We start from the raw sequence: 26,002 nt of genomic DNA on the forward strand, positions 1-26,002 counted from the left end.
CCCACCTGTAATGACTGTGCAAAACATTCTAACTTTAACTTCTCCAGTCACTTCTCTTCCACAAACACAACTCTTGGTTTTACCAAGAGTTTACCAAGTACTGTAATACTCTGGAAACCACGTCCTCTGAGGCCTGGAGCAGACCAGCAGGCTGTGGGCCCTTGCTCTGTGGTTCACACACAGCAGCAGACCAGCAGGCTGTGGGCCCTTGCTCTGGTTCACACACAGCAGCAGACCAGCAGGCTGTGGGCCCTTGCTCTGGTTCACACACAGCAGCAGACCAGCAGGCTGTGGGCCCTTGCTCTGTGGTTCACACACAGCAGCAGACCAGCAGGCTGTGGGCCCTTGCTCTGTGGTTCACACACAGCAGCAGACCAGCAGGCTGTGGGCCCTTGCTCTGGTTCACACACAGCAGCAGACCAGCAGGCTGTGGGCCCTTGCTCTGGTTCACACACAGCAGCAGACCAGCAGGCTGTGGGCCCTTGCTCTGTGGTTCACACACAGCAGCAGATCAGCAGGCTGTGGGCCCTTGCTCTGGTTCACACACAGCAGCAGCCTTCTAGGCCACAGAGTAGGCACGTACCTTGTCTTCCAGTCCTCTTCTGACTTGGACCTGTTTTTGCGGGCTGCTCTTTGTTTTTCCTCAAGCCGTTTCTTTTCTTCACTAGCTTGATCTAAAAAATAAGGCCCGTGAAAAGCAAGTTCTGCTGAGAATGGCAGGCATGGGACGAAGGACAGGAACTACAGACAGCACTGTCCATATAGACTGTCATTACACAGCACTATAATCAAGATACAATCCTGCTGCACACCAGTGCAGACTGGTGGTACATTCTGGAATCTCAGATACTTGGAAATTGACGCAGGAGGATCATAAGGTCAAGGCCAGCTTTAACAACTTAGTAAGACCCGTTCTCAAAAAGTAAAACAGAGCTAGAGATGTAGTAGTTTATGGGATGTATGAAGCTCCACGATCAACCCCCAGAACCAGCTAAATAAATAAGACAAAAGAAGACTAAGCCCAGGAAGAGCTGGCGTCTGAGTCATGTATTTTTGTTTTTTTCACCTTTTACTGTGTAAGAATTTCATACATGTGACTAATGTGCTTGGATAAATGCCACCCAGCAGCCCCTGCTTGTACTAGAAACAACATGCTTATTTTCACAGCCCCAAATGTTAGGCTAAAATGCTTCAATGAAAACTTAGTAGAAAAACTGAAAGTGAGATTATTGAAAATTCTGAGTGATACCTCAGAGAGTTCCTTCAGTCCATTTCTAAGTAATTCAAACAACTTTACAGAATCCTTTGTTGTGTCTCTCTGAAGAGAGAACCCTGATACACACACATTGACGAGATAGTCTATACTGTTCAAGGCTTCCTGCACATGTTGACAATGGGCTGGATGCGTTACCTCAGTAAAGCTGCTATTTCCCTGGAGGGGAAATGCCCCTTTGTGAGGTCGACTGAGTCATCAGAAGTTTCACAGTTCAGGGTTGTCTTTACTGAAGAGGAAGCCATGCTCTAGGAGGCTCACAGGTGAATTCTGAAGACAGTGATTTGTGGAGTACAGTTCAAGGTCACCAAGGGTCCTCTGACGGGCACTTCTCTAGCCACACCCAGTGCAGTGTACTCCACACAGAGCATGGTTCAAGCAGGGACTTGGAGCTTAAATAAGGCTGATCTCAGATTTTCAAATTTAAAACCAAAGTTGCTAGATTTTAACATAAAAGTCTCTAAGAGGCTAAAACTCTGAGTACTGCAATGACACTAACACAGACCTGGAATGAAGTGACCCAGAAGCCCCACCCTGAGGGCAGATCCCTCACCTATCTCTCCATTCTCCATGGCTCTGATGTCAGGCCGCAGTCTACAGTCAGTTTTAGGAATCACACTCTCCATCTCCTTGTCTACTTCATTCAAAACCATTGCAAAGCTGGTAAAATTATACATCTGAAACATAAACAAGCAGTCAAGTTAACACCTGCCAAGACCAAGCAGAAAGCCCAGAAGGCATCTATCTAATCTGGTAGTGACACCTCCTGTGGCCAGAGTGATGGTCAGCCTTTCTCAGAGGACATCGCTAGAAGCCCCCACCTCTATCTGCACCATCCTGTGGATATTCAGCTCACAGCAGACCTCCCAGGGTAGCACACCCACACCCACTCTGCTTCCTTCATTAAAACTATGTCCTGCTGGGGCTGGAGGGTCTACACTGATCAAGTATATCAGTCTGTTTAACAAAGGTGAGACCCCCCCCAATGAAGATCCATCCAGTACACCTCCCAGCTTGACAGAGAGCCCTCTGGTTAAGGGGGAGTGTGACATATGGGCTGCCGAAGGAGACAATAAAAGGACGTAGGCTCTGCTGCCTGAGGAAGGGCACCATGCAAGCTGGATACTAAACAGTTCCTGGATTTAACAGACCCATGCTCACCTGAGCAGAGTTAGGAGGCCTCGGGGCTATCCTCCACAGAAGCACACTTCCAGGAATAATGAAGACGCTCTCAGAATCTGGCACTGGCATTTCATCAGACTCCTCAGACGAACTGGTCTAGAAGGCAAAGCAAGGTTTTAAATATACAACTATGTACTCTGAAGACTGAACAAGGTCTCGGCATACACAGAAGAGCTGAGACTTCTTGTCCAAAACGCAGCTTTCCAAAGGGTCGGGGGATGTAGGCACACAGCCCAGGGCAGGAGGATCTGAAAGAACTTAGCTTCCATGGCATCCTTAGAACTATTCCTGAAGCCTATGCTGGTTGTCAATCACCTCTGCACTGAATGAAAAGAGCATCACTGGCTCTCCAAGGCAACATGGCGGTCCCCGAGATACAAGTCAGCCAGGAGGCTGGCAGCCTCCGGTTATTTGGAGTGACTGAGCAGCCCTGGGGCCACAGCAACAAGGACTTAGGCGCAAACACAGAAGGGGATGAGAAGATGGTCTTAAGGCGCCTGGAGGCAGAACGAGGTGGTCCTAGCTGCTTATCCAGACCCTGGTGAAGCACGAGACAGACTGCAGGGCTGCTGCGAGCGCTGTTTGTCCCCGCTCCTGCCATGAGGACAGATGCTGGTGGACTCTCAGCCTTATTCTGGTTACTATTCTTGCACTCAAGGCTTCATCCACTGCCTTCTTTGCTACAGTGTTAAAGTTCCTAGTCTTTTAAACACAAAAGACAAATATTTACTGAAGAAGTTAGAAAAGCTCAGGGCTGGGATGCAGCATGGTAGAGGAACAGCCTGACAACCTGAGAGCCACACACTAAAGGCACAGCCAACACATTACACACACTGGAGAGAAGCAAAAGCCAATGCACGCACACATTTGAGAACAGAAGATCACATACTAGGCCAGTTAGCTAAGTTCATCAATGACAGAGAACCAGCAGGCTTCCACCACACAGCTGACCAAACGTCAGGCGAAAAAGAAACCAGTGGCTTCCTTGCCCTATCTCCCCATGGACCAGACCTCTGCTACTCACTGTGTTTAGTCTTCGCTGATTGGACCTTGAGAAACTGTTAGTACCATAAAGGAAAACACAAAGAACTCAAAGATTTAGACAGTCCGGTCAAATCCTCAGCATCAGTTAACCAAACTCCAGCTTCTGGTTGAGGCAAGTTCAGTGAATACACAGTGGAACCAACAGCAAGGTGTGGTATGGGACCGGTAAAAGCTGCCCGAGAGCATGGGAGTGTGTTCAGAGAGCAGCAGCCCACAGGAAGGGCTGCACCCTGGATGGGAGAAGGCAGGCCAGGGATGGAGCTTGAGGGGGAAGGCTGCTTTCCTATAAAGAACAGCGTGTAAGAGCATTCTCTAGAAGCTGTCCACATGATGTAAGAAGCTTGGACAACAAGTAGACCGAGGTTGTCTTTGCCAAGTTCCTTCTCTTAGTGGAGCGGCGGCCATGCAGTCTGTGTCAGTGACTTGGGATTCGGGGACATTTCCTCCTTCATCCTACTAAGGTGTCCTGCAAGGGCAGTGGGTAGAGCTGAACATGAGGAGTCATGCACAGGCAGCTTCGCGGAAGAACTAAAGGAGACCAAAGCTGTGTGCTCTAGTCATCAAATAAACTGTCCCTCAGGCCCAGTGCTAGCTCCTGATTTACAAAGTCACAGTACAGGAATGTGCCATCTGCCTCTGAAAAAAACAAGAGCTTCTCACACCTTTGAATGCCTGAGTTAATGAAGAGACAACAGAAGAGGAGGTTCTCATGTGTAACAAAGTAAGCGGGACTTTGACAGGCAGCACACACTTCCTCTCCCATGGATGACCTACACACCCATGCACTCCCATGCACACCATGAAAGTAGAAGTGGGGTATTTAGGAGGAGGGAGGGCAAGAAGAGAACAGGAAAGAGGAAGGAAAGAGGGTGATGAGGCAGGAAATGTGAGCAAATACATGTATGGAGAGGTCAAAAGGAAACCCATCATTTAGTATGTTAATTGAAAGAATTTTTTAAAAAGAAAGAAACATCTACAAGTCCTAGCTTTATGATTTGGTGGGTCTGAGTCTGGGATCAGGCTAAAGGGCTGCACATCTAGTGAGCCACGAGACAATGCCTGGCTGGCAGACAGGGGCATACCTGGAGCAAAAAGGACTACACTAATTTCCCTGAGAGCATAGGCCATTCTGAGACCTTCACAAATCCACCCAACACCTCCACTTCTCTAGTAGAGGTGCTGTCAGCAAACCCATTTTAGAGGTGACATTCAGAGGCCAGGGGTTAGAAATGATCTGAGCTCACAATGCTCACAGATGAGAGACTGCTTCTAAGCCAGAGTCCCCACTTCTCCTGGCCAGGCCCCCAACAGGCATTTCCTGTCCTGTTGGTACAATCTTTCTTTAGTTCATAGCGACGGATTGCAGGAAGGAGACACCGGTCTGAAGAATGCCAAAGCATGTCTGTGGCCAGGGAGCAAGCCTTGTTCCTATCTGTGACTGGGATGAAGAATGCTCCACAAACAGGAGTGTTCAGCACGAAGACAACAGTCTGGACTGTGATGGCGTTAACATCAGTGATACAGTGGTCGAGAACACCGACAATAGGTCAAGCTCACAAATGTGAGCCATCACTCCGGAGTAAAGCTTACTACGTAGATCATTTCTACTGCTAACACACAAGCACAAGAGACAAAACCCATCACTGCACCATCAAGACGGGCAACCAACTTTCCGAAGCCACACCAATCAAGCGGATCCTCCACACAGAAGTGAGGCACTGCCCCAGCCACCAGAAGCTCAAGCTGACATCTGCCATTGAGGAGGACAGACAGCTGTTCCTTCACAAGATGCAAGCAGAAGAATCCATGTGTAAGCAGCACTGTCAAAGTGGGCCCCGGGGACAGGCGGTTCCAGAAGGGTCTGTACACATACAAGAGCCTGGCTGCCGGCACCACCTGCAGCGTGTTTACCTGTTTGCTGTTCTTCTTCTCTTCCGTGTTTTTCTTATCGTTTTTTTTGTAAGCGTCGAAAGTGGCAGGGTCCACGCTGTACAAGCACTCAGTCCACTTCCCGTAGAGAGCACAGAGTTTCTTTTTGCTATCAAGAGAAAGTGTTGTTTACTCACCAATTAAGCCCGTGTTGTGCTGTAATAACTGTTACTATATTTTTATAAGTTCATCCTTTAATGAAATAGATATTTTCTTTTGGAAGACTTTTCTGTTATTTGAATGCCTGTTTATCAGGTGGCATACTTTAACACAAATATCTAAATAAGCATTTGCAGTCAATATTGAAAGAGAAACCTTACCTTTTATCTTGTATGTAGCCTTCAACTTTGTGTAATTCCTTGCCAAAAAGACCACATGGCTTAAAATTCAACACACACTTGTCCCCAGTCCTACAAAGGAAAGGCTAAGTTCACATGATCACGCAATGCCAAGGAAGCAGTTGAGAACAGGATGGGGTGGGCTGGCAGCTCTGTTGACTGGCTCTCCATACCCAGTCCGTCCCTCATCAGCACTGCCCGCACAAGCTCAGAAGCATTCACAGGAAATCAGTGACAGAATCTGAAACTAATTTTTCAAGCTAACTCTACACTGCTCCTCCCTCACCTTCCATAAGTGACACAGGTAACATGACGGGCAGCAGGCTGAGACTGGGGGCCAGCCCGGGGAGACCCAGGGTCCTCCCAGTCTGTCTACACAGAGATGCCAGTAGATATTATTCTAATGGAAGGGCCTGTATTCACTCAGGAGTTAGATTCCCATCGGGTAGGAAAGCCTCTGGAAGAGACTGATGTGGGGAAGAGCATGAATGCGCCTTACTTGTGGTTTATGATCTCCACACTGCCGTACTGTTCAATCCAGAGTTTACCCACGATGATGTTGTGCACACAACAGGTGGGGTTTGTCCATGTGTATGCTTCGTTGTGTCTAAAAAACAACCCCAAACCCAGAGAAGTAGCTGAGAACCATTTAGTCTATAAACTGAGTTTTCTTCAGTGTCATTCAGGACAACAGAGCAAGCTGGAGAGCTGGCTCCAGGGTAACATGCCTGCTGCGAAGCACAAGGACCTGAGTTCAATTCCCGGCACCATGTGAAAGCAGGGTGTGGCATGTACCTTAACCATAGCAACGGAAGCAGGCACATGGGCAGATGCCAGGGGCCTACTGGTTCCAGTCAGTGAGACACTGTCTCAAAAATACCACAAACAGCAATAGAAGAACTCTGATAGATTGACCTTTGGCCTCCACACACACACCCAAACACTTAGGCACACACATACATGCATGCACACCCACATTGATATTAATTCATGACAAAACATGGATTACCTGCCCATTCTTATTGTTTTAAAAATAAACTATACACTAATTGATTGTCCCTAATTCAAAAGTTCAAACTCTCAAACTCCCAAATGCTTGCAAACTGACACAAAAATTAAAAAAAAAAAAATAGCCTTTGATTCCAGAGCATTTGGATCTTGGACTTTCAGATAATATGTTCATTCAACTGGTAAGATCTACACAGACATTCCAAGACCCAAAGTCTCCTAAATATGGAATAGTTGTCTCCTAAGCCTTTCTGAAAAGGAATATTCAACCTGTGTATCATTCAAAAGTTTGGCGAAACATGAACAGAAAAATTAGAGGAATAAAATAAAAATGAAGGTCCATTTGGCATATTCCAGAGAAGGTCCCTTCCAGTTTACCCTAAACTAACCAACCCAAACCTCAAAACTCAAAATGGTACAAATCCTTTGCTTTTGAAAAACAAATATTTCTGTTCTTTGTAGAGTGATAGTTATTTCAGGGGGTCTTTATATGTTCTAGACAACAACCCTTCATTAGGGTATGCTATTTCCAATAGTCTATAGCATATCTCTTATACCCCACATAGTGTAATTCAGAAAGAGCTTTAAACTTAATCCAGTTGTTAAAATCTAGTCTTTTGTGCATTGGGCTTTTCACATTGTGTTTATGTAAGAGATTTCTACCTACCACAAACTCCTAACCTTTTCTGTTTTCTCCCAAACTTTCTGGTTTGACTTTCTTAGTCTGTGATTTACACTGGCCGTGTCTCTGTGGAGCCGATTTCCAGACTCTCTTCCCTGCTCCACTGCTGTCACCACCATGGTGTCTCACGGTGACTATAAATCTCGGCTCAGCTCAGCATCTCTTAGTGTTTTTTGCTCCTTTTCAAAACTGTCAGCAGTTTTAGTTGCTCTATTTCATTTGCTTTTCCATATAAATTTAGAATCAACTCCTTTATGCCTACAGAAAATCACCGGGGCTTAGGGTACCCTTGTATTCAGGAGGTGGAGACAAGGGATCCCCTTGGTGGGCAGGCTGGCTAGATTAGCCCAATAAGTGAGCTCTCAGTTCAAATGGGGGATACTGACTCAAGGAAGATGATGTTAGCCCTTGGCCTACACACACACACACACACACACACACACACACACACACACACACACGAACATAGACACATGTGAACATGAATACACACATCATCATCATTATCATCATCGTCATCATCATCATCAGAGACTCTGATCTGGTTTTAGGTCACTGGGAAGAATCAGCATCACAACTGGAATGAGGCTCCAGGGTAACCCTCCATCATGGTAGTTTCAGCATCCAGCCTCCTGAATACTCCATCTTCACGCTGCTCCTGAGCATGGCCTGGCCACTATTTCCCTTGCTACATTTTTCAGTCCTAAAATGTCCAAAGCTACATTTACGTCTTTGCTAGGACAGCCATCCATCTGAGTGTCCACCTTATTATCTTCAGCAACAGTAGTGACAGCTGCTTCTGGACCTCCTGGGGTAGAAGCTGTTGACTGCCCTTCACTGTGAGTTGAGGTTTTTTTTTTTTTTTCTTCAGTTTCTCAGTTTTATGAGATTTGCTATCCTCTTTAAATCTAGAGAATACTGACTTTTGATTGGAGGCAATGAACACAATGTCACCTCTGTCACCCTGATTCTGGTGTCACTGCAATTTCCAGTCTTTGTAGTGCTCCTCAGAAGCATCCCTCAACCGCCATGCAGGGCCACGGCCACCCAGTGCTCAGATCTCCTTGGAATACTATTTGGGCGAAGGCCAGGGAGACTGGTTTAGGAGAGGATGGTACCCCTTTCCCCCCACATTTGTATTCCAGACTACCACCTCTGCCCTTAAGCTGGGGTTTGAGCTCTCGGCCTACCTCTGGGACAGTACCGATTGTTCTACTCCTTTCTCAGTTCCTGCGGCTGCTGCTGAGTGTTTTCTCAGTGGCTGAAGTAAAGTAGCAGCTGCTGTTACAGGAGAGCACCAGAGGCTGGGCTTTGGTTTGGGGAAAGGCTAGGAGGTAAACCAAGTGAGAATTTTCAATAGTTTTTATGAGGGCTCCTTCTGGGATCTCTGAGAGACAAGGTCTCTCTTGGAACCTCTTCTGCCTTCATCTAATGCCACTGTGTAATTTGCTGCTCAGACTCTCAGCAAGGAGGAAATACAAAACCAGGAATCTCATTGCCACGCTGTCCTGAGGATTTGACGTTTTTCCCCACTCTGTTGTCCTTACTGTTCACAGCCCCAGGAGGTTGCTTTGTGGCTCCTGCCCAGGTTTTCTAGTCCCAGCCGGCAGGTGGGAGAAGGTGGAGTAGACGTGAGCTGACTTAGAAATGCTTTAGCCTGTGAAGTTAATCCTGAAGGCAGCCTAGTGTCCACAAGTCACACAACTGTCACTTGGAAAAATTTCAGAGTGAATTAATCTCGAAAAATCCTTTCAACAAACCACAGGCACCGTGGCATCCAATAGCTGCTATGGAGTTAACCCATCTGCCTAACAGCTGATCCAGCCTGGTTGACAGTGGCTACTGCCCTACTTCGAGAAGTCTTCCAATCAGGGGCAGAAGTGGACACTCAGTGACACTGCTTCTTTCCTGTCCCCAGCTAGAACGACACAGTCTGTGCACGCAGACACACAAGCAGGCACACAAGCAGGCACACACAGCAGGCACACAAGCAGGCACACACAGCAGGCACACAAGCAGACACACAAGCAGGCACACACAGCAGGCACACAAGCAGACACACAAGCAGGCACACACAGAAGGCACACAAGCAGACACACACAGCAGGCACATGAGCAGACACACAAGCAGGCACACACAGCAGTAACAACTCTCTCCCACTTACTCTAAAAGCTCCAAGGTGATGGTTCCTTTAGGTTCTGCTTCTACACTCTTCCCCCAGAACTTCAGCTTGGGGTAAATTGAGCCATGGAAGATGAAATCGTTGTTTAGACCTTCTGCATGGAATGCACTGATTGGGGGGTGATGGCTGACCTGTTCTGAGATGAGTCTAAATCCAAGGTCATCTCTTAAGATTAAAAGAAATAAGAAAAAATGCATCACTTCAATTCACTGTCAGTGAATGTGTTAAAATATTTAGGAAAACGTTCAATGAAGAAAAACAATTTTTCATTATCATCCTTGTTACGGTGCAACTTACATGAGGAACAACACAAACACAACCTAAGCTACTTGTCTGATACTGACGGAGCCAGCTGCTTATACATGTTAACGTACAGAACATTCATGGGAACTTGGGTGATTTATGGCTGGGGTTTAAATGTGAAATGTCCCCACAAGCTTGTGTTTTTGAAACCTTGGTCCCCAGCTGGTGGAACTGTTTTGGAAGGCTGTGGGACTTTTAGGAGGTGGAGCCTTAACCAAGGGAATAACTGAAGGCTAGTTGGAAGGTTTGATGGCTTCCTGATTGCAGAAGCAATAGAACCAGCCTCCACACAGCCCTGCCATGTCTTCCCACACCACTGTATCCTCTCCAACTGTAAGGCAAAGCAAGCTCTTCCTCCTTTGGTTACAATGACTACTACTGTGAGTGCTACAGCTCTGAGGGGCAAGGAGCCAAGGAATACCACAAAGTTACATGGCACAACAAACCTCACAGGAGAGATTTACTGAGAACCCAGGAGGGTGGCTGCCTCTGCTCAGGAAAGAAACAGCAGAGAACTGAGCAGGAGGAAGGCTTTATATAGAGTTTGGGGGAGAAGGTGGAGCTTTCCAGGGTGGTCTGGGATTGATGGGATTTTGTAGTCTGATCTTAGGGAAAGATCTGGGACAAGTAGGGTTCTGTGGCTTGATCTTGGGCTTTTTTTCTCTGTATGGTGGAGCTTGGCTGCCTGCACCTTGAGGGACTCGAAACAGCAGGTGGCAGGTGGCAGAGCAGTCGGGGGCAGGGCCTGGTCACTCGTACCTCAAGGGGCTTAAAACTACAATCACTCATCAGATTTAAAATACGATTCCTTTACACTGAGATAGTGAAACATGGCATTTCTATTTATAATATTCACAGGATAAATAGGATCAAAGTAAGAAAAGGAGGAAGACACAAAGATAAAGCCAAATGAATCCTTAGTTACATATAAACAACAAACAAGCTAGTCAGGAATCATATGCAATTACTGCTTAAAGGTATTAGACACACATTAATATGGGCATGGTTTTATACATTATATATATATATGGGGGGGGGGGGACGACAATGTCTCATTATGTAACCTGACTAACCAGAGCTGTGTAGACTAAGCTGGCCTCTAACTCATGTGCTACCATTCCTAGTGTGCTGGTTGGTTTCTGTCAACTTGACACAAACCCAGACATATCTGGGAAAGGGGATCTTAATTGCGAAAATGACTCCATAACATTGGCCTATAGCCAGTTCTGTAGGATGGTTTCTTGATTAACACTGATGAGGGACCCACTCACTGTGGCAGTGCTGCCCCCTGGGGTGAGTGGTCCCGGAGGGATCGGATAGGAAAGCATGATGAGCAAGCAAAAGCTGCACTCCTTCCATGGTCTGCTTCAGGCCTGCCTCCAGGCCCCCGTTGTGAGTTTCTGCCCTGTTAGTTTTCTGTCAACTTGACACAAGCTAAAGCCATCTGAAAGGAGGGAACCTCAATTAAGAAAATGCTTCTGTAAGATTGGGCTGTAGGCAACCCTGGAGGGCATTTTCTCAATTAGTGATTGATGGGGGAGGGCCCCGCCCATTGTGGGTGGTGCCATCCCTGGGCTGTAATCTTGGGTTCTATAAGAAAGCAAGCTGAGCAAGCCTGTAAACAGCACCCTCCATAGCCTCCACAGCAGTTCCTGCCTCTGGGCTCCTGCCCTGCATGAGTTCCTGCCCTCACTGCTTTTGATGATGAGCTGTGATATGGAGCTGTGAGTGAAATAAACTCTCTTCTCCCAGAGTTGGTTTTGGGCATGGTGTTTATCACAGCAATAGAAATTCTAAAGCCCTGACCATGTCATGTGATCTACCTTAAAAAGGAGGCTAGTTAACCCTTCAGGAGCACTCAAACCTTGCAATTGTTTTTTGTTTGTTTGTTTTTGTTTTTATCTGGCGCAATTGTTTTTATGGTGGTACATCGCATGTCTATTTTTGCAGACGCCGACATCAAAATAATAATGTGTTCCAGGCACAAATAATTGTTTAGGGAAATTCAAAATACCCATCTTCCTTAACTGAAAAAGAAAAAATCTATGTAAGTCATACACATTCAACAAGCCATTTAGAATGGAGCCAAAGACCTCACCGAACTAATTCGTAAGTCTCTCCCAGAAGTGGATTGAAGGGCTTTCCAGTCCGCTCCCACTGAGAAGCAACAGCAGAGACAGCAAATGCAGCTACACACTGGAACAGAGGAGAACACTGCATTAACAGCCAGTTCACTACCCTCTCTCAGAAGTCGCAGGGGCACAGGAGACAGGGACCGACAAAATTATCAGGTGGCTTAATTAGTTTGGGTTTTAATATGGCTTTCTAAAGCCACTGTAGAAGCCCCACTTAGAATGGCAGTCCCTGGCTCTCTTCCTATAGTTCTCTGCTCAGGCATGGCTTTTATGAGAGCGCTCTAGTTGTGCCAAGGACTTTCAAAAACTCTTTAAGCCAAAGCCAGTTACTTCTAATATGTTGAAGTTGTATATGTAAAAGTTCTAATATGTAAATTCTAAAAACCTTTAATATGTAAAAGGTTTTAAAACTTTAAGTTCCAGTTGTCTCTCAGTATTTGGGAGGGACTGGGTTTCACACACCCCAGGTGTCAGTCTGTGGATACTCAAGCCTCATAAAATGGCACAGCATGTGCTTTTAACTTACATAATCCTCTTGTATATACTACATATTTTCTAGTTATTTATAATATCTAACACAATGTAAAAAATGTTACTTCATTCACAGAATGATAGCAAAGAAAAAGTCTATATATTCATTTAAAGGTACAGTTTTATTCTTCACACACTGCGGATCTGAGGTTGGCTGAATCGGTGAATGCCTATGGATACAGAGCACCACTTAGAATTGAGAAAAAGAGATGTAAAACTAAACAATGTAATTGGTATTAAAGCCAGTTTTGTTGACTAGTTTTATGTCAACTTGACATAATTGTGAAACTGTCCCTACCAGGCTGTCCTGCGGGCAAGCCTGTGGTGCATGTTCTTGGTTGATGATTGATGTGAGGGCCCAGCCTATTGTGGGGGGTGCCACCCCTAAGCTGTGATCTTAACCTACAAGACAGCAGGCTGATCAAGCCATGAGGAACAAGCCAGTAAGCAGCACCCCTCCATGGCCTCTGCATCAGCTCCTGCTCCAGGTTCCTGCCCTGACTTCCCTTGGTGATGGACTGTGATGTGGAACTGTAAACGGAAATAAACCCTTTCCTCTCCAAGATTTTTATGGACATGGTGTTTTATCACAGCAATAGAAAGTCTGGATAAGATACTAGAGAAGTTAACAACCCTTTAGATGAAGGAAAGAACAGAGAGACACTGCTTTGTCTGAAGAGCACTGTACCTACTGTACTCAGCCTGTGTCTCAACAGCCATGTACACCACATAAACATCTTTGATTTTGAAAATTAAAAAGTTCAATTTCTTGTTACTTGAGTGCTTATAAATAGGCATACTGGAACATACATCCAGCTTAAACATGTGTTTGTAACTATATTCATCCTTTATGAGAAGATCCTCAATAAAGTTTGAAATAAGAAATGTCGATTTCCTCATCACACATGCTACCTTCTAAACTGAAGACTTGGAAAAAGCTTCCAATAGCCAAGTGTGGTTGTGTGACCCCCTTCTTGGCTCTTGAAATTTCCATCAGTCTTCACTACAGTGACAATCCCAAGAGGATGCCAGCAGGACTGGGTGTACAAATCCCCCCCCCCCCAGGGTTTCTTTGTGTAGTTTTGGTGCCTGTCCTGGATCTCACTCTGTAGACCAGGCTGGCCTTGAACTCACAGAGATCCGCCTGCCTCTGCCTCCCAAGTGCTGGAATTTAAAGCGTGCACCACCACCACCCAGCTGCAAAAGACTCTTAAGCTCTGAGAATATCCTAACCCCAGCTGGACTGCACACCAGTAGACACACGTGTGAGCATCTATGTCAGTGTCTGCACGTGTGTGACCACGTGTATTTCTGGGTGGGTTGGGGGAGGAGGTGGGAAACAAGTCCCCAAGGGTCACTTGCCACATACCTGCATCCTCTCCACAGGATCGGAAAATGAACTGGCTTTGTGGATGAGGTAAGTGTGCTCCATATATTCAGTTAGCCGTTGCAGGAAGCTCAAAGGTTCATTAAATATGACTGGCATTGTGATCTTAGACAGTTCCTATTAGGAAGAAACCAACTCTTAGATCAGTGTTATACATAGCAAATGTGGCTGCTGCTGCCTTATAGAACATATTCCTGAAAAAGAAGCAACAGGAAAGGCCAACTCAAGAACCTTAATTAAGACCAGCTCAGCTTCTTAAATCTTTACAAACATCTGATATTATGGAGTATCTGGCAATACAAGAAAACACGGACCGAACATTCTCCCTTGCTTCACAGAACGTCCACTATAATGTAAGCATGAGCCGACAGCAGACCAGCTCTAGAAGTGGGTATCAGTGACAGGGACACACACCATCTTCACATTGCTGTCGAAAGCTCATGGGGGCAGAGGTGGCTCTGACACACAGGGTTATGGCATAAGCAAACAAAACCTAATCAGAAACTGCCAAGAAAGCCACTAACAAGCAACTTTCCACTTTCACCAACCAAGCAAGTCTGTTTTCTTGTCTTTCTCTGCAAGGACAACCTTCTATAAATCTCCCTTCCAACCCTTTTCATGGAATACTGACCAGCTGAGGCCTCGGGCTGAGTCATGTATCAATGTTAGCACAGATAAACCCATGCTGATCACAATACACCTAAGTTCATCTCAAAAAACCCAACTTATTATTGGATGTATTTATCATGTGGGGATGTATGTGCAGATGTGCGTGTGCCACAGGACACATGAGGAGGTAGAAGTCAGTGAGTTCTCTCTACCGGCCACGTGGGTCCTGGGAGCATCAGGTTGTCATGCTTCACAGCAGGCACCCTACCCAGCAAGCCATCTAGCTGGCTCTCGTTCATCTTGTACCAGTGGACTAAGGATTAGTCACACACCACTTCTGTGGGCAATTTCTAAAAGAAATTCAAGGCCATTTTTGGCTGACACTGTGCTTTTCTGAGCATATCACCTTTGCATAAGTATGGGTGACTTCAGAAGGTTATCCTTGTTTAATAAAATATTACATCCCCTCTGCCAACTCACACACTGGACAAGGCTCTCTGACATGCCACCTTTCAACTGTTTCCCATGTACTGCCAAGGTCCATCACAGGTACTTTTAAAACATCATTAAGTAACAAACTCCTCTTGGTATTCTAGAATGTTTCCCTTGGAAATCTGGCTACTATCACCTGGCCAGGTGGACAGTCCTAGGTGAAATCCAGGATGAATGCCACCAGACTCTAACTCCTTACACCTGCTTCTTACTGGCTTGCACAATTAAAATGACGTGCAGCCTTCACAAAACTGCCACCAAATGCATTTAAAAACAGCCAGCAAGTATAGAATAGGCAAGTAGCAGCTCAGCGTGTTAAAGAGCTGCCTCACTAGGGAGAGGGAAGAGAAGGAATCTATACAGAGAAAGAAAAGAAGATTCAGCTATGCATAGCCAAGATCTCATTAAACCCAGAGTCGCTGTTGGGATAAGTCACAGACAGTGGGACTACCAAGGCTTGTTTCAATTAAGTTCCAGGCTTCTCTTCCACTTGGAAATGTACTTTACTTTTTCCTTCCTTCCTCTTTCCTTCCTTTCTTTCCCCTTCCTTTCCTTCCCTCCCTCCTTCCTTCCTCTCTTGCTCCCTTGTCTTTCACGAGTAAGTGCTCTATTTGCACATATAACTTTATGCCAGAAGAGGGCGCCAGATCTCATTACAGATGGTTGCGAGCCACCATGTGGTTTCCGGGAATTGAACTCTGGACCTCTCTGTAAGAGCAGCCAGTGCTCTTAACCGCTGAACCATCCCTCCAGCCCCCATTACTTTACTTTTTTTTTTTTTTTTTTAAAGGCATGATACACAGTATTCTTGGTATAAAAGTAAAATATAGGGCTGGTGAAATGGCTCAGTGGGTAAGAGCACTTGCTACTCAAGTACAAGGACATGAGTTCAAATCCTGGGCACCCATGTAAAAAGCAGATGTGGCCAGGCACATGTCTGTAACCCGAGTCCTGTAGAGATAAGAAGACAGAGGGGCTTGATGACTGCCAGTCCAGGTACAGGTTCAGTGAAAAGCCTATCTGTCTCAAGGAGTAAGTCAGAGAACAGAACAGACATCCAAACACACCCCCCCCCCCCCCCCCCACCCCCGCGCGCGCACACACACACATTCTCTCTCTCTCTCTCTCTCTCTCTCTCTCTCTCTCTCTCTCTCTCTCTCACACACACACACACACACACACACACACACACACACACACACGCGCGCGCGTGCACGCATACAGAGTAAAATCTGAAAACATCACTTCCTCTCCTTCCCCACCTTGTCCCCAAGATAATGCTCCAGCACACTTCAGGATCGGATCGAGGTGTGTGTGTTCATATGTATACATATACAGGTCTATGTAGAGGAGAGGGAAATCTTTTTGACGTTTGGCATCAGCTCTGTGTATTGTTACTATACTTTCACTAGTATTTTTGGGGGTGGGTACTACATACATGTTAAGACCACTAAATCAAATCAGCTTAACATCTGACTTCAGCATTTGTTAACTCTATTTTTCACCAAATTCTACTTTGTGCCACTTTCTTCAATGATAATGCTAACATCATTTAACATAGCACATAGTGATAAAAAACAGTTTACAAAACACTCAGACCAGTTCTGGACACACTAGTAAACAACACACATATTACTTACTTAACACACCTACAATATGCACCTTCCCTGAAGTGTTCAATCCTGTGTCTTCCACAGCACAGGCATATAGCTTCAAGTAGACTTCTCTATGGAGAGTCGAGGTCACAGTCGTGCTCAGGTGAAATGTTAGCAAACACTATGGAGCAAAACGTCTCCTTACCAAGCCATGTGTCCACTCATGACCTTCGACATCCAATGTGCTACAGGAAGTGCACGGCTTCCCTTCGCTCAGCCAGGTCGCTCTTACTCGGTAAGTCCTTAAGTGAGCACCTGTGACGCCGCACTCTCTCAGGTACTGAGTCAAAGGTGTGAGTGTAACCCGGCTCTCTTCACTATACTTCCCTAACAGACGTCCAGGCCCAGTTCAGGTTTGTCATCCTTAGGTATCCCAGTGCTCACCCATTTTCTGTTCCTTCAGACACTAGGAGTATGACCATCCAAAATTTAACATTTGATCATGCTAGATTACATTATCTTGTCTTATGAGTACTGATCATCTTACCCATGCTGAGTAATAACAATTTGTGTGTGTGTGTGTGTGTGTGTGTGTGTGTGTGTGTGTGTGTGTAGATATATGCACTACATGTATGTCTGGTGCCTAGAGGTCAGAAGAGGGCACTGAATTCCCTGGAACTGGAGCTATGGATGGCTGTAAAACATATGGGTGCTGGTAATTGAACCTGGGTCTTCTGGAAGAGCAAGTACATTTAACTGCTGAGCTACCCCTCCAGCCCCAGGAGAGTATTTTATACTCTGGATGTCACCCTCGGGGTGCCTGTGCCCTGGTGCACTTAGACATCCCCATTCTCCTTGTCCCAAGTTTATTACTTCTAAAGTAGCTGTCAACAGGTACCATCTCCTCTACCACCTTTACCAGACTACTTGGAGACAAGAGTCTGTTTAATGACACACTAGTTAACAAGCAATGCAGAGTGGGAGAGGATTACATTAGCAAGAAAAGGAGCGAGGGACTCTGAGGGACGTCAGCCAGAGTACACTCCGCAGATGGACCAACAGAGGGAATTTGACAACTCTTAGAACTTCAACAATTTTTATACAAACCTAAAACTGTTCTAAAAAAAAAAAAAAATAAGGTTTGAAGAGCAAAGTTTGATTAACCGTATCTGGGGAAATTACCTTTCTGGTTTTCTTTGATAGAAAACACAGAGTTACCATCATCTATAATAAGAGTATGCTGTCCCCAATGGAAGAATAGGCATTATTGAAAATATCAGACCATTAATTAATAACATTTATTGTTATTTTAGATTTACATCACTTTGAGTAGTTGTCAATTATTTGTGTTTCAAAAGTTGTTATGATTGTTTTTCTCACTTAAAAAAATGTTCAAGCTTGAATAAATAAGTCACAAAACAACATAAAGAGAAATATAATTTGTGGTGGCACATGCCTTTTAATTTCAGTACTCATGAGGCAGAGGCAAGTGGATCTCTGTGAGTTCAAGGCCAGCCTGGTCTACAAATTGGATTCCAGGATAGCCAGAGCTGTTACACTGAGAAACTCTGTCTCAAAACAACAACAACAAAATCCCCAAACCATAATTTAATTTTGTTACATATATATTTGCACAGAAACATACTACAAGAGGGGAACACCAAGAAGGTAACAATGGTTATCTTCAGTGGTGATGTAGGAATCTTATATATCTTTTGTCCATATGGAGATAATATCAATTTATTTGAATTTTTACATTGAAAATATATTTTACATAAAATTATACATTGAAATACAAATATACAAATATAAACTTATAATTAAATAGTTATTCTATATTGAATATAATTAAGTGAAAATGAACATTAATAAAAACAGAACATATAAGATCACACATAAAATTATGAAATAAACCTAATTAATGTAAGTAATGGTATATTTTAAGTATGTCTTTTCCTTATATGTACATGTATTATTTTGCCGGCATGTATGTATGTGTACCACATGCATTCCTGGGGCCCAGAGAGCCAGATGAGGACATCAGACCCTCTGGATCTGGAGCCACCATGAGGGTACTAGGAACCAAACCCAGGTCCTCTGCAAGAGCAGCCAGTGCTCACTCTCAACTGCTGAGCCACCTCTCCAGCCCCAAGAATATTTTTCCCCACTCAAGCTTTCTCTGCGGTAGTAGGCTACATTTATTTATTTATTTATTTATTTATTTATTTATTTATTTATTTATTTAATTAATTCATGGAATGTTAGCACACATTACTTTGTGTTTTTGTGTATAACCTTTGACACAACCTTGCTTCCACACAACTTTGCAGAAAGCAGAGACACTGTACACGTTTCTGCTAAACTGTAAAAGCTGGCATTTATTGCTTGCTTAATGCTTATGTTTCCTAAAATGAATACATATTGCTCTTCTCATCAGGAGTAAAACAAGAGACATGGTAAACAGAGACCATGAATTTGAGAGAGAACAAGGGGTGGGAGGTGCATGGGAGGGACTGCAGGAAAGGGAAGGGGATATTTAATTTCAAAAAATAAAAACTATATACCTACCAAGTCCAAAGGAAAGGGGACAGGAGCTAATGACATCACACCCCAGAGGGTGGTCTGCCTGACACTGCTCACGGGCATTTATGACAGTGACCACGTGGAGAAGAGAGAGCAGCAAGTGCACTCGGGCAGTCCACTCCTCCATTCAGAGACAAATGTGGTGCGGAAGAATGGGCTCTGACCAGGTAGAGGGGCTGTCGGAGCCCAGGGCAGCTGTAGCCGGTTTGAATGGTTTAGCAAGAAGAGTTCTGTGACGGGTGAAGAGAGCACAGCACCATGTTGTACTAATGCCACTTAAAGGTGGTCAAGGTGCTGCCGGGAGACGACCAGGTGCTTATGCACATGTTGCTTAATTGTGAGGACTACAGTTCAGACCCCTAACACCCTAAAACAAGCAGAGTCCCACAAATGCACATGTGCACACACACAGATAAATAACAAGTGGAGTCCCACAAATGCATATATATGCACACACACATACAAATAAACAACAAAGAAAATCTTTGGAGAAAACTTGGAAAGAGATGGTAAGGTGAGCTGGCTTGGCATAGTAATTCTCTGTAACCAGAAGAACAAGAGTTCAGATCCCAGCACACAGGCATCAAGGTGGTGTCCTGGAAAATGCCTGTAAGACTAGCTCCACAGGCACAAACACTGGAGGGTCACAGGGGCTGGCTGGCTTCCATCGAGCCAAGAAAAACCTGAGCTCTGGCTTTAGGGCATGAGATTCTTTCCCCAGGGTTAAGAGCACAGTGTTAAGAGAAGAATACTAGATGCTCTGTCTGCCTCTGCACACGTCCACATATGCACCCCACAACACACACACACACACACGCACACGCACACGCGCACGCACACACACACACACACACGCACACGCGCACGCACACTCACAGAGACAAGTAAATATAAGGTGGTAAATTTCACATTATATGTATTTCCTGTGATTGAAAAACAATGAGAAAAATTAGTTCCAAGAAAAAAAAAAAACAGCTGGGCGGTAGTGGCACACGGGAGGCAGAGGCAGGCGGATCTCTGTGAGTGTGAGGCCAGCCTAAGTTACCAAGTGAGTTCCAGGAAAAAGTCGCAAAGCTACATAGAGAAACCCTGTCTCGAAAAACCAAACAAAACCAAACAAAAAGCCCATTTAGAGAATAGGCCTGAACTTTTTCTTCTGTAGCACAAACAAGGATGACCTTTCATCCCAAAATGGGAGGAGAGTCACTGCACTCCTCCCAGGGTTTAAAAATATTACATGAACTAATTCATCTAAAATCCTCACAACGGGGCCAGACACACCAGGTGAGCCACAAATGGTTAAAATGAACAGCACCATCATTAGCAATGCACACCAGCTCTCTCCGGAATTCATGCAGGGTGCTGGGAGCCAGCTGCCTGGACAGCAGCACAGCTCACAGGTAGAAACCTAAAAAGCCTCAGAGTGAGGGAAGGGCTTCCAAGTCAGCTGGGAGGATCCGACAGCCAGGGTGCAGGGTGAGTCACTCCTAACACAGCAGTGCCTCAGGACTATTGGAGAGAATTCGATAAGGACAGGCTATTTCCAGGTCAGCTCTCTTCCTGTTTTGTGAAAAACAGATTTATCTTAAAAGAATTTAAAAGGTTTATTTATCAAAACAATGAAGATGCTGTAAGTTCAACTCTAGATGTTCCCATTGGGAAAACACTAGGAATCTTCACTGCATAAAGAGATGGACTGGGCTAGGGCGTGTATGTGTAGTAGTGCTTCCCCAGGGGCTGGCTTGTTATTATGAGGAATCTTAGCTCGGTGACATCAACTCTAAGTAATGATGTGTGTGCTGCTGTTTCCTCATGGGTCTCTACAGGGAAAGGCAAAGCCACAGAAGGAACAGGTGTGGCCACTAGCCATGGGCTGCTCAACACTGGCTGCCAATGCCTGACTTGCTTCAAGAGTGTGGTGTGAACTCACAGGCACATGAGTTTAGCTCTAGATTAATGGGCAGATTGTGTTCTAGTACTAAAATCTCCCCAAATTCTTAAAAGTTCTTTGAAAAATTTGTAATATAGAGTAATTTAAACACATAGTTATGACAGGAACTCAGAATGTAAACATACAAGAAAATGGAAAGCCAACCATCTTGGCCAAATACAAGATTAAGAAGGAGCTGCATGTGATGGCGCACGCCTTTACCCCCAGCACTTGGGAGGCAGAGGCAGGTGGATCTCTGGGAGTTGAAGGGCAGCCTGGTCCAAGGATACAAAGTGAGCCCTTATCTCAAAAAAACCAAACACACACACACACACACACACACACACACACACACACACACACACGGATAGATGATAGATACAAGCACACAGAGAGATACACACACAGAGAGACAGAGATAGAGAGAAAACACACAGGGGAAATGCATGCACACAGTCCAGATGGCCATGAAAACATCCTTGACTTCTCAAAAGTACACAGCAATCTATTTTAGAGCATGCCAACTGGCTGCTTTTCTTCCTCCATTGTCTGTAATTAATTAAAAACAATCTTATAGTTGTTTTGGTTTCTAAAACTTACAGTGCCCAAAGTAGATAATAAAAAAGTAACAAAATATACATTTCCCCTGTCATTTCTAGTCCTTGGTCAGTGAAATATACTGTTGCTCCTTTTAATCCAGCAAACCTGGAGGTGGCATCCCCTAGCTATTTTATAAACAAATTAGTATGTGTATATGCCCCAGTAACAGGAAAACATTTATTCCAAAGTTCAAGCTTCAGGAAGAAACATTAGCTGGAACACTTTTATCGCTGAGCTGCAGTTAGCTGGAAAAATTAAATATTTATTCCAGGCAACTCTACCTTGTGACCTGGATAAAACAAAGTTTAAATTTATCCATGCAAATTAATAGCAAGCAATGATGCAATTGCAGGAACTCCTAATTGGAATTGCTCACCAGTGGAAAAAGTGTAAAGAGAGACAGAGAAGGAGGGCATCTCCTCATTCCAGCACTGAACAAACCTTACCCACGAGCAAGGCCAAGTTTGAGCTTGGCTGGAATGAAAACTACTTTCTAACCATGAAGTCTACCATCTTAATATCTAAATGTGCAAACAGCTAAGATGTGGGTTATTAAGAGAAAACTTGGGTGTTGGGGTGAGTCTGTCTACCTGTCACTCAGGCAACCACTCACGAGCCATGGTATGACTGGAGCACTCCATGGGCTTCTGGGTTCTCCATGAATAGTCAAGGGCTGGCAGCACTGTGGGCTGTTCCTCAGGAGGAGAAAAGATACAAGATGAAGCTGGCCCTGGATCCTTCTTCCACGCTACCTTTGCTTCCCACAGCTTCAAGGATGGTGGCAATGACTTACTCCTCACATGGAAGGCCTTGGAGGGAACTGCATGTTCTACTCCGGTGCTATCAGTCAGTCCTCACTGCTGTGAGAAGTGCTTCATGGGTCTAGTAGTGTGTCATCAGGTGAGAGTTCTTCCACTGGAACACGTGATGGGCAGCACCCAAGGAGCAGTGCTAGAACACTACTGCACTCTGCGGACAGGCGGCTGTTTGGTGGCAGCTCTGGCCCCTACCTGACCCTCACAGACACCTCAGTGGCACACAGAAGATACACACCCAGACACAGAGGCAGCAAGGCAGGAAAGCAACACATGTCTGTGTTAAACCAACTGCACGGCTCCTTAATACTGTCAACAGGAAAACGGAGGTGGGGAGGGGGAGAAAATGCAAGAAGAGCTACAGGGAAACAGAACAGAAATGAAGTGATTGCCTCATGGTCTCTGAGCCTGAGTGCTGTGAGCTGGCTGGCAAGTGTTAGCCTACCAGTTTCCATGTGGTATTTGTTCCCATACTCTATTCCTTTGCGCTATCCTCGGCTCTGGAAGGCCTGGGCAGCACCAGAGCTAAGTTCCCCTGCTGTGCTTCTCACTTGAAAAGTAAAAGTACAAGAAGACACACTGGGCAGTGGGTGCGCACGCCTTCAATCCCAGCACTCCTGAGGCAGATGCAGGTGGATCTCTGTGAGTGCAGGGCGGCCTGGTCCACAGAGCAAGATCCGGGACAGGCACCAAAAACAAAAGCAAAACAAAACAAAAAAACACTGAGAAACCCTGTTTTGAAAAACAAAACAATAAAGAAAAAAACAACAACACACTCCTTCCACCCTGAGTACCTTGAATACCTCTTCTATCCTTAATTACGGTACATGCTGCTTCTTTTTTTTTTTTTTTTTTTTTTTTTTGCCTGTAAGTGTGAAAGCCCTCAGTTTCAATTCAAGGAGCATCCACACCCCTCCTCTGCCATCATCCACTGCTCTCCACACCCCTCCTCTACCATCATCTACTGCTCTCCACACCCCTCCTCTACCATCATCTACTGCTCTCCATGCCCTCCTCTACCATCATCCACTGCTCTCCACACCCCTCCTCTACCATCATCCACTGCTCTCCACACCCCTCCTCTGCCATCATCTACTGCTCTCCATACCCCTCCTCTGCCATCATCCACTGCTCTCCACACCCCTCCTCTGCCATCATCCACTGCTCTCCATACCCCTCCTCTGCCATCATCTACTGCTCTCCACACCCCTCCTCTGCCATCATCCACTGCTCTCCACACCCCTCCTCTACCATCATCCACTGCTCTCCATGCCCTCCTCTGCCATCATCTACTGCTCTCCATGCCCTCCTCTACCATCATCTACTGCTCTCCATGCCCTCCTCTGCCATCATCCACTGCTCTCCACACCCCTCCTCTGCCATCATCCACTGCTCTCCATGCCCTCCTCTACCATCATCTACTGCTCTCCATGCCCTCCTCTCAGTTATGGAACTGTGCTCCATCAGAATGACTTCTGGCCAGTTCTTGTTGATGACACCCTGATTTCTGATCATGATACTCTGAAGGTGGTGGTGGTGGTGTCAAATTGTGTTTCACTACTTTGAGCTTTTGCTCTGGAGTCAGTATTAGTAACAGCAGGTGTGGCAAAGGTAACTTTCCCTACCTTTCTACCTGTGAGGTAAACATGTAGTTTTGAGGGAAGTAGTTAGTTACAGGCTCTGTGTTGAAGGCTTGGTCTCTGGCAAGTGCATACAATCAGCCAGAGGTGACTGGGACATAAAAATTCTGACTTCACTGATCAATTCCAAACCTGGTGGCAGCATTTGAGAGGTGGTGGGATAAAGGAAGCAGGTCGCCGGAGCGTGTCATTTGAAGGGTGTCTTGTGCCTGGCTCCTTCCCATCTCTCTGTTTTCTGCCTGCCCTTGGGTAAGCAACCTCCTCTGCCACTCCAACCACAAGGACACTCTGCTTCATCTCGTGGGTGCAGACAGCCTTTGACTGAAGCCCACCAATAGGAAGGCAGATGCGTCTTTTCTGCCTCATGTTTCTATCAGGTAACTTACACATCTTTCAGGGCCCAAGGTCACACAAAAGCATTTCATCCAAAAATACTATCTTGGCAAAAGTATTCTTGGAAGAGGGAAGTTTTCTGAATCTCTTCGAAAGGGCTGGGGACTACTGGATCAAAGAACTGAGGGAGTGCAGATGTGTGAGCCCCAAGAAAGCCTCTCCTAACTTTTCCTCCAGACCACAAGGCCTACGGCCACCACAAAAGGGAGCAAAGGCTCTATAAGTTTTCTAAAGTTCTGTTTTTAAAAACAATAAAGTCCTAGCTGATTTGTCAGCTTATAGATCATAACCCATTATTTTTGATAACACACTCTAATTTTTGGCACAAAGCTGAGAAGGGACAAAGAACTGAATGACAATCCTAGATACCAGAAGCCCCACAAACTCCTACCCCATCTGTCTGTTAATGTGTCTATTAAAGTAACATAACTGTCCTAGAAACTGCCTCTCGCTTTTGTAGTTGGATGGCCACTCACCATCATGGCTGGTGCAGTTGTGTGAATCTAACTGCAACAAGGTCATCTCCCTCATCCACAAATAGCGTTCTACATTTTATGTCAGTATTTTAGAAATGTTGCATCCATACTGTTGTCACTGATACACTATTTATAATAATGACACAGAGAAACTTTTGGCATTCAAGTTTTACAGTCATGTTAACATTCACTTTAGACACATTTTGTGGCAGTAAAATACAAAGTAATCAATACTATACTTTCAGAGATAAAACTTAGTTCAATGCAATTCCATTAATTTCTGTGGGAAATAAAGACTGGAAATACAAAGCATAAGGGGAAATGGAATTTTATGCTTCTGAACTATTCAAAAGCACCTTGATTATGTACTGAACCAACAAAAGATGATAGCAAGCCCATATCTGTGGTAGCAGACTCAACAGAGCCTTCCAGAGTGTTACAGAACTGTCATTTTTAAAAGTCAGCATTCATCAGAGGTAGAGGAGGAGCAGATGGAGGTGTGGCGGGGAGAACGGGAGGAGAGGAGGGAGGGGAAACTGTGGTCAGTGTGTAAAATAAGTGAAAAATTCTATTAAAAATTGAAAGAGTCAGCATTCATCACAAACCAGACCTTTGTCATCTCCTACAGTAACTCAGCACTGAGGCCCCAGTGCTGCAAGCCAGAGCAATGTGTACAGGGTTAGGGAGACCCATCCCCAAGGCAAGGGGCCTCTGCCAGCTCCACGTACTGTTTGTGTGGGCTGTAAGCAGGAACTCCCAAGCTGAACCTACACATGGACCTCCTGGCAACGCCCCAGCAACAGGGACAGGAGAAGGGGACAGTCTTAAGGAAACCTTTGAGAAAAGACAACAGAGCAAAGGCTTCCGAGAGCCAG

The 26,002-nt window shown here is 45.3% G+C and overlaps 1 protein-coding gene across 5 annotated transcripts in view; it reads right to left on the reverse strand.

The window, feature by feature from the left end:
- The window catches only part of Osbpl1a (oxysterol binding protein like 1A), a 187,322-nt gene that overhangs the window by 1,325 nt on the left and 159,995 nt on the right, over nt 1-26,002 (reverse strand). For all 5 annotated transcript variants that reach the window (XM_036204247.1, XM_036204246.1, XM_036204248.1 and 2 more), the window contains 9 exons: nt 13,977-14,111; nt 12,040-12,137; nt 9,621-9,803; nt 6,266-6,373; nt 5,749-5,838; nt 5,411-5,537; nt 2,435-2,551; nt 1,827-1,950; nt 584-674 (listed from right to left, as the gene is read on the reverse strand). In XM_036204247.1, coding sequence (XP_036060140.1) covers nt 584-674; nt 1,827-1,950; nt 2,435-2,551; nt 5,411-5,537; nt 5,749-5,838; nt 6,266-6,373; nt 9,621-9,803; nt 12,040-12,137; nt 13,977-14,111 — 1,073 coding nt within the window. The remainder of the gene's footprint in view (nt 1-583; nt 675-1,826; nt 1,951-2,434; nt 2,552-5,410; nt 5,538-5,748; nt 5,839-6,265; nt 6,374-9,620; nt 9,804-12,039; nt 12,138-13,976; nt 14,112-26,002) is intronic.

This window comes from Onychomys torridus, chromosome 13 (genome assembly GCF_903995425.1).
Source record: "Onychomys torridus chromosome 13, mOncTor1.1, whole genome shotgun sequence".
NCBI lineage: Eukaryota > Metazoa > Chordata > Mammalia > Rodentia > Cricetidae > Onychomys > Onychomys torridus.